General features: G+C 27.8%; 4 protein-coding genes across 8 annotated transcripts in view; 1 reads left to right on the top strand and 3 right to left on the bottom strand.

Moving 5' to 3' along the window:
• Positions 1-1,048: 1,048 nt before the first annotated feature.
• LOC112693164 (zinc finger protein 501-like) lies at positions 1,049-4,262 on the bottom strand. Its single transcript, XM_025568110.1, has 3 exons — positions 3,856-4,262; positions 2,574-2,657; positions 1,049-2,487 (listed from the first exon to the last, which is right to left on the bottom strand). Exons 1-3 carry the CDS (start codon positions 3,981-3,983, stop codon positions 1,368-1,370), a joined length of 1,332 nt encoding a protein of 443 aa, XP_025423895.1. The 5' UTR covers positions 3,984-4,262; the 3' UTR covers positions 1,049-1,367.
• Positions 4,263-4,373: 111 nt separating this feature from the next.
• Positions 4,374-10,022, top strand: LOC112693145 (protein SERAC1). 3 transcript variants are annotated; one of them, XM_025568091.1, is made up of 15 exons: positions 4,374-4,579; positions 4,807-5,251; positions 6,232-6,426; positions 6,501-6,622; positions 6,690-6,782; positions 6,900-7,035; positions 7,096-7,239; positions 7,391-7,657; positions 8,240-8,447; positions 8,507-8,668; positions 8,738-8,868; positions 8,944-9,102; positions 9,174-9,320; positions 9,619-9,685; positions 9,842-10,022. In XM_025568091.1, the coding sequence occupies exons 2-15, from the start codon at positions 4,975-4,977 to the stop codon at positions 9,903-9,905; spliced, it is 2,172 nt and encodes a 723-aa protein (XP_025423876.1). In that variant the 5' UTR covers positions 4,374-4,579; positions 4,807-4,974; the 3' UTR covers positions 9,906-10,022. The 3 variants fall into 3 exon arrangements, with proteins under 3 accessions (XP_025423876.1, XP_025423869.1, XP_025423884.1); XM_025568084.1 differs by having other exon boundaries at positions 4,374-4,590; XM_025568099.1 differs by lacking the exon at positions 4,807-5,251 and having other exon boundaries at positions 4,374-4,590.
• Positions 10,023-11,372: 1,350 nt separating this feature from the next.
• Positions 11,373-17,266, bottom strand: part of LOC112693801 (protein SERAC1) — a 43,157-nt gene continuing 37,263 nt past the window's right edge. For 2 of the 3 annotated variants that reach the window (XM_025569023.1, XM_025569022.1), the window contains exons 7-8: positions 12,366-12,432; positions 11,373-11,582 (exon numbers count right to left, since the gene is read on the bottom strand). In XM_025569023.1, coding sequence (XP_025424808.1) covers positions 11,489-11,582; positions 12,366-12,432 — 161 coding nt within the window. In that variant the 3' untranslated portion in view covers positions 11,373-11,488. The remainder of the gene's footprint in view (positions 11,583-12,365; positions 12,433-17,266) is intronic. The other variant, XM_025569021.1, reaches the window with a different exon arrangement.
• Positions 13,068-14,034, bottom strand: LOC112693804. The gene has a single exon (XM_025569025.1). It carries the CDS (start codon positions 13,401-13,403, stop codon positions 13,080-13,082), a length of 324 nt encoding a protein of 107 aa, XP_025424810.1. The 5' UTR covers positions 13,404-14,034; the 3' UTR covers positions 13,068-13,079.

Here is a 17,266-nt window from a genome sequence, read left to right as displayed (position 1 = left end):
AACATACTATGTTGCGATTCGTGAGTGGCGAACACTTTCCATCACAGACTGTGATCCGAATCCATTTCATCAATTTGGTACCTACCTATTAGATATAACAAATTGCATAAAACATTTAATATATACTTTACTGCAGATAATGTACAAGTGGTAAACAAAATAATTAACCATTTTAGTTTTTATTTATTTAAATTTATTAAAAAAATAATATTTAATATATACATACAAATAATTAAAATAGGCAATACAGTTATTCAAACTATTTAATTTACATTATGATAATAACTACATATCTAAATTTATTATAACTATAGTTGTTTCTAGTTACTAAACAATAAAACTATTTTAGTAATTTTAAAGTACTGACCTCCTTAGCTTTGTCGTACATCATAATTTTATTGTTTTGAATAAAGTCTAAGATGAGGAAATATTTTCATATCAGTAGTTCTCATAGTTAAATGCAAATAAAATATTTTGAATCTAAATTATATTATTTTTGATCATTATAAATAAGATAATCAAATTTTATGATTATAACTTAGGTTAGGTTAAATAATTAAAATATACATAAGTAGGCTCTTTTTTTAAACATTTTTGAATATTATAATACCTATTGTTTTTATACATTTTTAAATAGTACAAATGTTTTAATAAATTCTAATTTTTCAGAATTGTAATTGATATAGGATTTTACTAGAATTAGTATTTCTAAAATAGATAATAAAGTACATTTTTTTAACACATATACAACCATGTAATATCTAGAAATAGTTTTATCAAATACTATATCATAATATAGTACAATTAATGGATTTAGGATTTAAGTTTGTAAAACTATTAAATAAATATATTTAAATTGTTTTAATTATTTTATTAAAATTACTTACTAGATGATATAATAAAAAAATTCAAGAGTGTCATGGTAAAGCAGGATTAGTAGAGTGGCCAGTTTAAATCCAGTCACTAGCAGTTTCGCTTTCAAGACAGAAAGACTGCCTAGAGAGAAAAAACCGACAACGCTTCCTCACCCAATGTGTATCCAAAAAGCAAACCAATATAAAACTACAGTACTACCAAACCAAACAATCTAATATCAAATGGTTTTGAGATCTGCGGAATTATATAAAAAATAAAAAAACATAATAAAGTGGTTCATACTTGATTCATCAATCAAATTTAAAAAATAAACACTAAAAAATATACTCCTGTTTAAATATTGATTTAATAAAAATGTAATGAAAGAATTTTTATTAACTAAGTGATGTTTTGATAACAGAACAATAATTCACCTTAAATCAATGACTTCTAAGGATAAAATATACTTTAATATTTCTTAGATGCACAGTTCCTTTAAATTGTTTAACATATTATGTATAAATAGTATTATTATCAAAAGAACCAAAAGAACTAATAGAATAAACTTCAGCTATATTATTCCAATGGGTCGACTTATGTTTGACCATTTCAAGTACATCATCAAATTTCTTGTCACAAAAGTCACACACATATGGTATTCGTTTTTCATGGATTTTTTTATGTTTAGATAAATTAGACCAATTAGCAAATGACTTTTGGCAAACATTACAGTTGAAGAGTTGTTCTCCAGTATGAACAGATAGATGAGCAACTAAATTTGAAGAATTTGCATATGATTTCTGACAAACTACACATTTAAATGGTTTATCTCCAGTATGACTTCTTTTATGTGCAATCAAACTTGAGGAATAGGCAAAAGATCTCTCACAAAACTTACACACAAATGGTTTTTCTCCGGTGTGTGTTCTATGGTGGTTAACCATTGTAGAATAATCAGCAAAATGTTTTAAACAAATCTTACAGTTATATATTTTTTCACCGGTATGCCTTCTTTGATGTCTCATCATATCTGATCTACTAGCAAAAGCTTTGTTACAAAAATCACAACTATATGGTGTGATACCAGCATGCGCTTTCTTATGTCTTAATAAATCTGATGACCGAGCGAAAGGTTTATCACACAAATCACATTTAAATGGCTTTTCCCCTGTGTGTATAATTTTGTGTCGATTTAAATGAGACATTTCTGAGAATGTTTTAAAACAATCTGGGCATTTAAACGGTTTATTACCTATATGAGTCCGTTTATGTGCACATAAATTTGAAGAACTAGCAAATGCTTTATCACATGATGGACATTTATAAGGTTTGTCTCCTGAATGCATTCTCTTATGTGTTGTTAATTGAGAAGAATTTACAAAAGCTCTATCACATAAGTCACATTTATATGGTTTATCACCGGTGTGTATTCTACGATGAGCAATTAAATGTGATGATTGAGTAAAAGCTTTATGACAATTTTCACATTTAAATGGCTTTTCCCCTGTATGAATTCTTTTATGTCGATTCAAATCCACAGAATGACCAAATTTTTTTGAACAAACAGTGCATTTAAATTCAATTTGTTCAACAACATTCGGAGTAGTTGGAATTTCATTAAAAATGATAAATCTAAAAATATATAACAATATGAAATAAATGTCATTTAATACAATTGATAAAACAAAAAAATTATAATAATAATAATTAATTCTCACTCTTCAACTTTAATATCTTTGTGTTCAATAACCTCTTCATCAAGTATATTTTCAAATACATTTTCATCATATTTTGGAAACAACCTGGAACAAATATAATATTAAGTCTAAAGGAGTATATAAGTAAATAAAAGTGAGAACATTATTTGTACATTAAATTCAGGTTAACATAATTGAGTACTTATAGAAATGGAATTATACTGGGATATTTAAACAATAAATCAAAGGGCTCTAGAAATGATTTATAGTACATTTTTTTTTCAATGTTAACACTATTATTGATCAACATAGAAATATATAAAACTTACAGAACTCAAAAAGTGATGATTTGTGTGTTGGATTAGAAATACCATGTTTTCAGGTTTTCATATTTTCATAGCAAATTTGTTATAGAATAGGCAAGTGAGTTATTTTGATTTTCTGAATAGTCATAAAGTATATACAAAATAAGGACACACCAATAACAATTTGTATTATTTAATTATTAGTGAGATTTTTAGATATTAAGGTTACATGAGGACCAGAACTTTTAACATTGCGCCTCCACTTGTTTTAAATAATGGACAAGAATAAGAAAAAAAAAACATACAAAAAAATTATTAGGCGAAAGAGGCACTTGCCTCCTCCTGGAAAAATAATATGAGTTCTTATTTTAATAATATCATCATTATTATTTTAAGTATAAATATACACAATTTTTTTTTATGCTCCACTAAAACTTTACATATGTACCATGGGATAAGATACCATAGAATAATTTCAGATGATAAAGGACTATTGGAAGAATTCACGGTTTAGTTACATCTAATGAAGTTTATGTGCTCTGATCTAGTTAATATATTTTTTAAATTTAAATATTCACAAAACTAAATAAAAATAAAAATATAAATACAAAGGGACAGTATTTGATAACACTCAAAATATAAGCTGATTTTAAAACGGTCAGTGTTTGTCAAGTAACGATACTTTTTTAAGCCTACTTATAAATACTCCGTTTATCGAACAAGTGATATTCCTCTTTACAAAATGAATACTGTAGGTAATATAACATCTAGGTTCGTATAATAGTTTTAATCATTGGTTTCCATGATAATATTGTATCTGTTTCATGAAATAGTGTCCAATAAAGAGGATACAAAAGTATAAGAAAACGGTACCTAAATAAAACTCCTCAGTTGAACATTTTAAATGATAGTTGGTGACACAACATTTAGTGTTCCCAAAGGTTTGGTACATAACTGCTCTTGTAACGTTTAAGTCGACGAGACATTTCAATACTCACTCGTTGTCGTCGATGTCCACCAAGTATTTGGGCTTGATTTCATCCTTGATATCGTTCCAGTCGAACAGCATCATGCTGTCAGAGTCGACGATATGATCGAAGCTGCCTGTCACGCTCGACGCAGACATGGCCGGCCGGCAGTGCACCACCAGGGCGGATGTTCGGCGACGAGAATCTGGCCGGCCGTTAATACCGTTACCGTGTCGCTTGGGTTAACTGCTTTCGTGACACGGCTTCGCGACCACGCCTCACGACGAAAAAATGGAACGGTAACAATAACGACGTAAAAGCTTGAGTAGGTAGTGAACGCGAGACAAACAAATGGAAATAAATAACGCACAACTGTTGAGAGGAGCACGAGACGCCGCGGCACTTGCGACCCGATGCGACGGCGACGACGGGAACAGCCGAACGTCATATTCGGACGACGCGATGTTATCGTTATCTCGCGGGGCCTGTTATCGGTTCGGACGGTGTAAACAAAAACATCAGTCGCGTCCGTGATAACGTTGTATTGTTGCTTTGACGCTACGTCGCCAAGTGACGACGGGATGACAAAAATTGGCAGCGGTCGTTAAGAATGTTGGGATGTTCCTATGTTGTTATTTACCTCGGCCGTTTTCATCGATGCAAACAATAGTCGTACGTTCTTTATCAGCTCTATCATATTGACGTCATGAATATGGATCGGACGACAAAGTTTTCCTGCTACCAGACGTTCGCTGTTCGTTCATCGTTCGTATTTCTTCTTCTATATATTCTATATATTTCTACATATTCTTCATGAGTACTCCTCCTCGAAGCCATTGTTCCTATTTACTTCCGATCTAGGACCCCGAGTACTAAGACCTGTTAATCTCACCTACCATATACTTGTCCTCCAAAAGTCTAAAAAGTCTATTATCGTTCACCATTACCTGTGCTTTACTACTATTAATACTTTGTCCGCAGTCGCTGGTAACCGGGTGAAGAATTATTGTCTTTTTCCTCGCAGTCATCGTCGTTTAACGTTGTGTACCATACATTAAACGTAAGTTTTGTTATTTCGTCGATGGCTACATCTCTTGCTGGTCAGTTGTCTGCAGTGATGATGTCAGCGTCCAATCGGCGACGGACGACATGCTAAGTCAGACGTACTTATTCTTCAAATCGATGCCGTTTAGCGAGTTTCACAGGGCACTAGCCAAATTTTCAGGGTGCGTATTGCGCAACCGCAAGCGTATCCGTCTATTTACTGAATCTGTTGCCTTTTGCGTATTCACTGGCGGCCTGGGGTGGCTTGCGTATGAGGTACGCGAAACTGTACTGGCCATCGAACGTTGTGTTCAAAAAGACCCGATACTCCTCAACTACAAAGTTCCAGAATACGTTTTCATTGATAAAGCAGCGTTCACTGGTAAAGATACAGAATGAATTTGCTAAGCAAAATAAATGTTATTAGAATCAATATTACTGACATCATCATCTCATATCTATTTATCTGTTCTAGAATTTTTTAATGTGGTTAAAAATTATATGTATTAAAACCCATTAGATCTCTTATGTAGCATTTAAATAACACTCATGAGTAATTTAGAAAACATATAACGTAGAAATCAATTAAATTATAAAATATCAACATTTTGCATTAAATAATATAAAGTACTAATCCATTAGCCTATTTTTTTAAATGATTTGTAACCTTGGTGATTAATTTAAATTAGAAGTGGACTTAGATTTATTAATTGGAAAATAGAAAGATAAAACATTTTAATAATGACTTGGCAAATGTGTTGTATCTTCATTCTTCTGTAACTATAATATTTATACTTATCATTAGCTTGACAATTTTGAAACAAGAGTTGGAATATGGATTATATCAAATTAAATGTTTTACATAATGTAATATAATTGTAATATAATTGAACCTAGGAACTATGGTTTCAATGAGTTGTAATGTAAAAATTATTGATAGAAATAGACTAATAGTATTATATAAAATACTTATGACACATCAGTAAATTATTATTTATGATTATAATTGTATATCATAAATTGTTAGATAAACAAAAATATTCGTTAAATCATTAGTCATTGTTACAGTTAAAACATTTATTTTTCAAACATTTTAATTTTTTTATAATATTTCACTGAACTTTTCATTATTATATATTGAAAAAAGTTCATTATGTGCTAAAAACTAATGCAATTATTTATTTATAGTAATCATCGTTAAGTAAAAATATTTACTTTTCTTATATTGATAGGATTAACATAACATAAATCGCATGTCTTTTCTAGTAATCTTATAATTTTAACTGAATTAGAAAAAAACAAATGATTATTATGATTATTAATGATTAATATCTAAAATACTTAAAATTAAAATTTGCATAGAACTCGATGAGTATCAAATCATTGATAGCCACAGCATAATCCAGCCAACAAATCCTCCTGTATTTTTTTTACGGAAATGGAATGATTTCAAACATAGAAAAGCCTGGAAACTTTTAGAAATGATCAACAAATGCAAAAATTCTAAGCTAGCTTGGGCAGCTACTCAACGACTTACAACTATGGTTCATCTAAAAGGTAAATATTTCTAAATGTGATTCCATATTTTCCTGTTTAATAGTTTCTAAATATGTTAATTGCTTTTATTTTAGATTCTGATTTTCAACATCTAGCACAAATGAGTCAAGCACATACTTTGGTTGGTTTAGCTCGATCGGCCAATGCAAATCCAAAATTCTTTCTTCCTCCTAGAAAAATAAATTGGACAAAAGATGTACAAGTCTTAATAATTTTAATTATTTTACTGTACATGAATTTTAATCAAATTCATTTTCATTTAGGAGATTTTAAAAAAAATTCGTGATTTGTTGATTCAATTAAATACACTAAATGAACATAAATGTTTATCTTACTTTGTGGCTCATGCATTTGAAGTAAGCAAAAATGAAAATTTTAAAAATATAAAATACAATGCCCTCTTAGTATTCAAAATAATTTTAATAAAATTTGTCTTATGTATGTTTGTATGTTCATTTTTTTTTTTTTAATAGGATAAACACCATGATTATTACCACCCAGAAGATATACCATCTAATTTTAGAAATATCCAAATTGACAATGATAACATTTTACAGTTGAGCTTAAATGCTTTACGTCACCATTGTAATAATGAAAAAGCAGTTTCGGGTATGTTATATTAATTAAAAATAATTTACAATTTTGAAGAAATGGTAACATTTTCTATAGATATGGTGAAGTTAGGAGGCCTACAAATTTTAATGGCTTTATATCAATATTTAAAATATGATGAAGAGGTTGCGGAAGAAATCGGGAAATTATTATCCGTTGCATCTTTGAACAAAAATCTAATTGAAGATATTTTTTTGACTGGTATGATTTTGCAAACATATTTTTGTAATTTATATTTATTATTGAAGATTTATTTATTTATTTTGCTAAAGAAAACATTAAAAGACTGATGTTCATCATTATCATTTATTATTAACTTTATAAAGTTTTAATTTATTTTCCAATGATTTAGGATGGATCAGTGTATTATTTAATTGGAAAACCCATCAAAATTTTAGAATTCAATCCTGGGCCAACCGAACTCTGTTAAATATGGATGATGAAGATCCAATCAATGGAAATTATTCATTTGGAAAGCAAACTGTCTTACTACATCCAAAAAATAGATGTCAGAAAGATACTAAAATCGATATAGTTCTTGTACATGGCCTTTTGGGTGGTGTTAGCTTTTCATGGCGGGAAAAATATTTAATGAAAAATGAACCTCTTGGTCTTTTTGGTAAGTTTATTTATCTAGTATATTTAAATATTCAATAATTATTAATCTTCTCTGTGTTATTCAACAATGTTATATTTCTTTTTTAAACAAATAGTTTATCAGCTTAATAACCTGGGTCTTTGGTTCCTTGAAGAGTTCATTCCTTTTGCATTTTGTGTTCATTGTCTTGTATGTCACCGAATTTGCACTCTACAGTTTCTTATATTTTCGATATCCCTATAGGTTATTAGTGCTTATTAGTTCTACCCTTAGGCTGTTCGGAGTCATCTTAAGTCTATATTTTAGGTTGATATCTAGTAGTAGGTTCTCAATTGTTCTTGAATAATGATTATTAATTGAAGAAGATTATAAAAAATTAATTAATTTATGACTTTCAAATATAATGCTTTCACATTTAATGTATTTACTGTATGCATTGTAATTTTTTCTCTAATATTTATTTGTATTATTTGTAGAAAAAAAAAATTTTATTATTTATTTATTTCTTAATCAAAAGATTGTTCATTAATTTCATGTAATTTAATTTATAGACCTCAAACTAACAAAAACTGTATTTTAATTATGTATTACATGTTATGATAGATATGAGTAATAAAGTAGAATCTCATAATTCTTTAACTACTGCAACCAAAAAAATACCAGGTGGTGAAGATATGCAAGAATATTTAGATAGTTACAAAGAAGTGAAAGCTAGAGAATGGGATATGATTGGAAGCAATTTTGAATTTGTTTTGAATGATATACCAGAAAGAGAAAACGCAAAAGGAAATGGGCCATATTCATTAAATGGGTATAGCTCTATTTTTATAATTTATTTAAATTGCACTAAATTTAACTTTTTTTCTCTAGGAGTAACTCTACTGTAAGAAATACAGCTCTTAATGAAGGTTATAGTCAATGTTGGCCATCTGATTGGTTACCCAACGATGTAGAAGGCCTTCGTGTGATTGGTGTTGATTATAGTACAACACTATCCGAATGGTTGCCATCTTGTCCGCTGAAACAAAAAAAATATTATTATTTAAGTTAATTTTTGGTTCTTTCAAAGTGTGAGCTAATACTGATTATGCATTTTTCTAGTCATCGTACTCTGGAGGGTCGCACAGATAAATTAATGAAACAATTGCTGGCTGTTGGTATTGGAGATCGCCCAATAATTTTTTTGGCTCACTCTATGGGAGGACTTTTAGTGAAAAATATGTTAGTTGCAGGTATTTGTTTTTAATTAACAAATGAATATATGATAATTCGAAATATAAAAAAATATTAATTTTTTTTTTTTTTAGCACGTAACAGTAAAAATCCAAATGAAAGAAAGCTTTTTGAAAAGACGAGATCTGTATTCTTTTTCAGTACTCCTCATCATGGATCTCCATTGGCTACTCTGAACAGTGCATATCGATTCTTTTTGTGGCCATCAGTAGAAGTTGATGAACTCAGAACTGGTAAATACTTTTCGTTTATTTCATTAATGTAATTCAAAGTATTATATAAAAATATATTTTTAAATTAATAGATTCTCCCAAATTAGTGCAGCTTCATACTGATTTTCTTGAATGTTTACATGAAAATCCAATAAAGATTATAACTTTTGCTGAAAGTCTTCCTACAGAGTTTACTGCCTTAAAGGTACCAATTCTGTGTGTACCAAAAAATGCAGCCGGTAAGCTTCATCATTAAATTAAATGTTTTAAATGATTTAAAATAATAATGTTTATTTCAAGATTTTTTTAAACAGTAATATAATTTATATTAGTAATGTAGTCATTATTTTTGAGATAAAAATGCAGTAAAAGTACTACTTTAAAAATATTTCAGAAAAAAATTGGTTAAATAATTTTCAGTTTAACTGTTTAAGCTTTCCTATGTAAAATGTGTATTCAACTATACAATAATTAATTTTACACACATTCAACCATATTTTGATTATATTTCTTTCATTCTAAACTATTTATTCTTAGATCCATCTGTGGGTGAAGTTTATGAATTGCCATTAAATCACATGTCTATTTGCAAAGCTGATTCAAAGTAAGTATTAATTAAGGTTTGAATAAATCTTTTCACTGTCAAAATTATTAAAATATCAATGGTTACATAAATACATAATATTTTCAGCAAATATAAGTATAAAAAAACAAAAATTGTTTTTAAATTATTACTTAATATGTTCTATTGTATTTACAGATTGTCATTTGTGTATCAAAAAACTTTATCTGTGATCAAAACGGTTGCTGCTTATAGCAGTTAATTCTGCTAATTACTATTTTTGTCAGTATGATTTTTGGAATATGGACGATCTTTTATTTTTAATTTATAATTATTATTTAAACGTGATGGAAAAAAACAATACCTACTATTTATTTAAATTTAAATTATTTTTGATTTCGCACGATCTCCTTTTTTTGCTTTACAAAAGTATAATTTAATTTATTTACATATATTAATAAGCTATTTCTTATGATATTAATGTTTTATTCAATTAATTAATTTCATTGATCAACTTCTACTAGTGTAGAAAACTATTTATGTAATGTTTTGCTATTATAAATATTACAAATATAACGCAAACTATGAATAATGAAAATAATCATAGTTTTAAACTACATGTATAAAAATAAAATTTTTTTTTTTAATTGATTTATTACTATTACTTTTCTCTAGTTTTACCTATCAATATAAGCATTACAGATTTTCATTAAATAATACTAACTCACCAATATGATCCTGCTAAAGGTATTTGTGGAAACTAGTTATGACTAACTTTTGACTAGTTAAAACTAGTTTTGACAGATTTTGTGGTTTAACTGTAACATATATATTATATATTCATAAAAAAAAAAATTATGATAGTAAATATGTTATAATTCATGACTCGACAGGAGTGGAACCTCTACTTACCCTATCAGTAAAGTACATTACATTATGTACATAATAATATGCCACCGTGTCCAAAATAATACTTATAATACTATTCAGTATGCAACCATGTATATAATAATAGTAATTATATTACTGTAATCCTAGTAATTTTGATATAAGAACTTCATGAACATTCAAGTTCAACATTGTAAATAGTGACAGAATCAGGTTTTTTATAGATAATTAGTAAAATTTAAGTACACTGACGCGGACCCGTGCGGCAGCCGTTATCGAAACGGCAGTCGCCGACCGTGTCCTTATCTTTCTCATCAACCGCCACTCCGCGGCACGCAACGCCGCAGCGACCCCCGTCCACCCATCCATCACCGGACAGGGGACGCGAGCGGTCGCTACGACGTCCGACAGGTACCACCTTTTAACCGGGCTGTTTTTCCGAGATCGTGTACGGAGACACATCGCACGTTCTCGACTCACATAATTATCTTTTTTTTTTGATTGTGATATTTTCTACGGTGGACGTTGTTGTGATCATTATTATTATTAATTGTTTTTTTCTCATCAACTTAAACTGTGTGTTCACATAAATACACATTTTGTGTCACCCTAAGTCGAAGTTGTTTTTTTTGTTTAATATTCAATTTCGGTTTACCGCACCGCGACCGTGCACACACACACCATCACCTGTGTGCCGCGTCAACACAATTATTGAATTATTAGATAAGAAATGATTAATATATTACATGATTTTATCTAAAATTTATAAAATTTGGATTAAAAAAAACAATAATGGAACTTAAAAATGTTTATATTTTTGGGTAAAATAAAACCAATAAAATATAACTTTGTAATTATTTACACATTTTATGATTGAGTTTGGAATATATTCATCTATTTTGAATTGTTATTTATATTATATGATGTATTGATTCCTAGTGACAATCATAGTTTTTCTTATCCATTATGCATAGAATATGAAGTTCCTTCTGGTGTTAATTGTGTTAATGAATGTATCATATTGACCAATTCTTGATACAAAAAACAATTCCTATAATATTGTACTATAATTAATATTTTAAATATCATGTAAATAATTAATAATTAATAATAAAATTAATTCTAAAATATTAAAATAATGAAGTAAAAACTCAGTTAGTGAACACTTAATAATGGAAATACTCTCAATAACTTTATTCCCCAGTAAATATATTCATGTGAAACAAAATATTATCAATAGCGGATATGGATACTATAAAATTATTTGAGTAAATAATATTTTACATAATAAGTAAAAATATATAATTTATGAAAAGTAAAAATAAAACAATAATAGTTTTCTTAATAGGTTTAAGAAAATGTAATGTTATCTTGGTTATTATTAACTTTATTGTTAGAATGTTAATGCAAATTTAATAATCTTTTGTTTCAGCTGGTATTCTGTATACTTTGGATTCTGTAGGATTGGCCATCGAGGCATATATTCAAGTATTTAAAAATCAATTAATCATATCTACTCTACTCTTCTATTACTTTGAACATGTTGGTGTCAAAACTAATATTTTTTAAAAAATGGATAAAAAAACTTATTAGTTGTATTTATCTATACTTTCAATTATAAAAATAATGATTAAATTTATTTATTCAATACATATAACAGATAAAAAATATGTTTAAAAAAAAAATATGAAACTGTTTTAAAAAATTAATGAATTATGCAATATTTTTGATACAAGAAAACATTAAATTTCACTTCAATATTTACTAAAGAAGGGTTTTATTATACATACTTTTATAATAAACTTATTTATTTATTAATTAAATATTTTCTCACCGATTTTTTGGTTTACAAATATTTCGATGATCCAAGGGTACTCCGTATAAATCTCCAAATCCAGGATCTAAATCCATGAAAAAATATAAAAATTATTAATTAGTTTTATATTAGGTATATATTTATAGGTAATTTTATATATAATATTTATAGTATAATATGATATGTAATAAGAATTAAGGATTACATTGTGACTATTATTGACTTTCGTATTTTACTACATATCGCCAAAATTGTAATTTTTAAATATTATTTATAATTTTAATACTTTATTTTTAAGATTGAATAGAATAGATTTATTAAAGACAAAATATAATATTTCACACTATAAATGATTGGCTAGGCAGGGCCGGCTGAAGGTTTTTTGCCACCCTAGGCAAATCTAATTTACGCTACCCTATGCAATAGTTAATTTTTTGGAGAGGAAGGGGTTGAATAAAATAAGGACATTCATTTTTATTTATGAACCATTGTTTATTTAAACAAAATAAAATGTTTTGACTGACTTAAGTTTTCTTTACAAAATATAAAATAATAATAATAAAATTAAAATGAATGTTGGGTATGAAATAAATTAATAAAAATATGTATTTAATTTAACATTAACAAATATTTAACTAAAAAATTAAAAATATATTAAATAAAATTAATTTTGTGAGCCTTTTCTTGGGCAAAATCAATCAGTAAACTTTTAAATTCCAGATTTTCCATTACTTATTTTTCAATAGAAATTGTAGCAAGATCACTTAACCTTTTTTGATTCATAGAAGGCCTTAAATAGTTTTTAATTATTTTTAATTTTGAAAAGCTCTGTTCACCAGATGCGACCGACACAGGCATAGTTAAAATAATTCGAAGTGCTACAGCTACATTTGGTACAAAATTGTTATTATTTACAATAAACTGTAACACTTCTAATGTAGTACTGTTGGGTTTTAATAACTCGGATGTTGCTACTAACTCATCTGTCATTTCTATGGCATCAATATCTGAATTACTAACATTTTCATTTTCTGAGAGTAGCAATTGAAGATCCATACAATTTTTCACAATGTTATCTTTCGTTATACTTTTTAGACTACTTATATCATACAAAAATTTAAAGTTATCGCAGTGGTTATGTAATTGTTCAAATCTTTCTTCGAGAGAATTGAGAGCTATGTCTAATATATAAAAGTATAATTCAACTTTAAATTTAGTTTTTAAATTAATTATGGGTTCATCTGGTTGTTCATAAGAAAAGAACACGGTTTTCGTGGGCGTATAGAAGTTTGTTGCGTAAAAGAAGCCTCAATATCCAATTCAAGAGCTACGGTTTCAGCATCTTTTAAAAATTTATCAAAACTCTCATCACATCAAATTTTTTTTAAAAAATTAATAATGTTCTGATAAAACACTATCAAATTTTGTCAGAAGCTGTACTAGTCCGAGAAAATTGCTATTATTGTTTTCGTAAAGAACATCGTTTGTACCTCGAAGAGGTGAACATTGTTTACCAAGAAATTCAATGATTGCCATTAAACGCTCAAATATATTTTGCCAATGCCGAGTTTCATTATTTAATACACGTTGATGGGCAGCATCTATGGTTTGATTGCTATTTAATCTAGCAGACAGTTCCATCCATTTTTTTAAAGAATTAAAATGTATTTTGTTTGTTTCATGTTCTTTAACTATATTGTGTACGTTTTTCCAATCATTACAGTTAAATTTAGTCAATGCATAATTTTCACTACTAAATAATATTTTACAACAAAAACGGTACACAACATCATTTTTAATAAAATAAATTAACTACGTATGTTCTATAACTTCACCATTTTTTAATGTTTTACTTAAAATTGAAATTGGAAACCGTCGATTTAACGCATCTCTAGGATATTTGAAATCTTTATTTGGTTTAGTGGGACCTGTTTTTACTAATTGAAGTCGTAATGAATCTGAAAAAATCGCTGGCCATGTCCCGGGGTCAGATATGTTATTTTCATTCTCATTATATTTAATACTCGTATTTTCTTCCTAAGTTATGTTTATTTCATTGTCAGTAACTTCTAAGGTATTTGATTCTTTCAAAGTTGTGTTTATTTCATTGTCAGTAACTTCTAAGGTATTTGATTCTTCTAAAATAATTTTAGAATGTGTTTCTGGATTATTTAAAGTTCATTATTTTTTTTCAAATATTTTTCAAAGGAACCAGAGTTTTTTTTAATTTCTTCATCACGTTTTAATTTTTGTTTTCGTTATGCAGCTCCTGATAACCGTATACGTTTTTGCTCTGACATATTCAATAAATATTAACGTGATAATTTAACAAAATTAATACCAATTAAGTGTTGCAGTTAAAAACGTATTATAATAAAAATTGTACACGTTCATACACTTGATACACTATCACTATCACTCCACAGTCTACAGCAAAAATTATTTACGTGTTAAGGTACGGTTTCCAAGCTGCGGCTGGAAAGGTACCTTGGCGGGCGGCTAAAAGTCCGGGACTAATTGTGTCATTGACCATTATTTTCCAATTACATAATAATTCTGAACTCGATAAGAACGTGTATTCATCTGTGGTCGACTAATGCATGTACCACTGTTATCGCCGTTTTATTTATATTCATGCAGTATTATGACTGGTGCGTTCTCGGTAAACTTGTTTAGTATATTTTGAACAATGAACATATACAATTCAACATACTATAAATATTATTATTTTGGTTCATTTGAATTTTTCCGCCCCCCCCCCCCCACTAGTGCCGCTCTAGGCGGCTGCCTATTTTGCTACCACATTGAGCCGGCCCTGTGGCTAGGTCAAAATATTGAACAAGCCCGGCTCTAGTGTTTAAACATAGGCGAAATTTAGTTTTTGCCGCCCCTTACGTGTAAATATTTTATCAAATATTTTTTTTTATACATAAAAATTGTCCAGGAAAAATGCCGCCCTAGGCGTGGGTCTATATCGCCTACCCCTTGAGCCAGGCCTGACATTGAATCATTAATATAAATATACCTTGTTAATTAAAAATAAAATTACGTATTTTTTTTTAAAGTAAATCAATACATTTATTTATATTTTTGATTTAATAAATTATTATTATAGGCACTAGGCAGTGTTTTAGTTGTATTGGTAAATATATGTACAGATATTTATAGCAACAATAAATAAAAATATTGCGTTTACACATGATATATTCATTTTTAGTTGCGTAGGTATATCTACAACATACAATTTTTTTTTAATTGAAAATATAATAAAAATTATTACATGCAATAATTATGCCCATTTCTCGTACGTTTGCTATTTACAGCTTTAGTAACTGTTGCTAGAAATGAGGGTTTATTTAGCAAGTTGAAATTGGTAAAGAATTACTTAAAGACAACCCAGAGTGACTCCCGTTTAAGCGATTTGCTGTTACTTTCCTCGGAAAAAGATATAATAGATGATATTAAAATAGATATTATTGCTAAACAATGGTCAATTTTAAAAACAAGAAGAATTTGTATTTAATAACTTTTAATATCCATTGTTTTATTTACTGTAAAGTTCATCCTCTAAAGCTCAAGTTTATTTAAGTATAAATAAGTTTAATTAGTTTTAATTTTTAATATTAAAGTAAGAACACTGACAATATTGTAAAATAAAAAAATAAAACATATTTTATACATGTATACACATTTTTTTTTAAGTCAGTCGGCCAAATGGACTAAGTTTCACCCCTAAAAAAATGGCTTTGCTACGCCTCTGTATGTATTATTTTAAATTTCCCCAGTAATTTTCTTGAGCGTAAAAATAATATGTGTGCAATTTTTTAATTTTGCAAATTATAGAATTTTAACTTTAAACTAAATTAAGTTATTTTTTTTTCAAAGTTAATTTTTAACTTACCGAATTAACGAAAAAAAATAAGTAACTTTTAATTTAATTTAACTTTATTATTTTAAAATAACTTAACGGGTTAAAAAAATCTTTAACCTGCCCAGCCCTGACTGGAAGACTATAAAATAATAATTATTTAACCAATTTACCATAAAAGTAATGCAATATATATTGTAATAATTGTTATTTATAACTGATAACCTGATGTTCCAAACTAAATAAATCATCTATTAAATTAAATTTTTAAATTCTATTTAAATAAATATTTTCTGATCATAGTAAACAATTTTCCATGATTTTTGACATTTTCCAGAAGGGGACATGTCCCTCCCTTGCCCCCCCATATGGGCGCCCTTGAATGCAGATATATATCGATATTTAATATTGTTTATATTTGATGTGCATCGACATTAATATGAAGGTAGGGCTTTGAAGGAATTTTACACTTACGACTAAAAATTGAAAAGTTGGTAAAAAATTAGTACTTAAATCTCGCAGAGTTTTTAAGGTTTTAACTTCTCTGGGGCAACCCGAACATTTTTGTACATAACATTTACTATTGATTGTAAATAATTCATTCTACATATTATGTGGTTGATTTCTACATATTCTATTTCACTAGTGGTAGGTAATACAGCTTAAAAGTAAGTATTGTCGCATGGACAGATTAGAGTATGGCGATTTTAATTCAAATAGTTACCTAATTAACAATTTTTTTTTAAATATGACTAACTTTAATTTATATTAATTTAACTGCTAATCTATCAAAAGTTTATATTTTATATAAACCATATATCCATTTTTTGAAATTATGTTTTTTGTTTGTTATTTAAATATAGTTCATTTAAATGTATACTACTTATGATGTATTGGAAAAGCTAATAATCTTATACTAATATTTGATACTTAATATTTTGTTTCATAATTTTGATAAAAGCTGTTTCGATGATGTACATGTGAGTGAATGGTAATTGAATTTGTATATATATATATATATATATATATATATATATATATATATATATAT

This window comes from Sipha flava, unplaced genomic scaffold, assembly GCF_003268045.1.
Source record: "Sipha flava isolate LNK unplaced genomic scaffold, YSA_version1 117_pilon_pilon, whole genome shotgun sequence".
NCBI lineage: Eukaryota > Metazoa > Arthropoda > Insecta > Hemiptera > Aphididae > Sipha > Sipha flava.
This window is presented reverse-complemented; position numbering and strand designations above follow the sequence as displayed.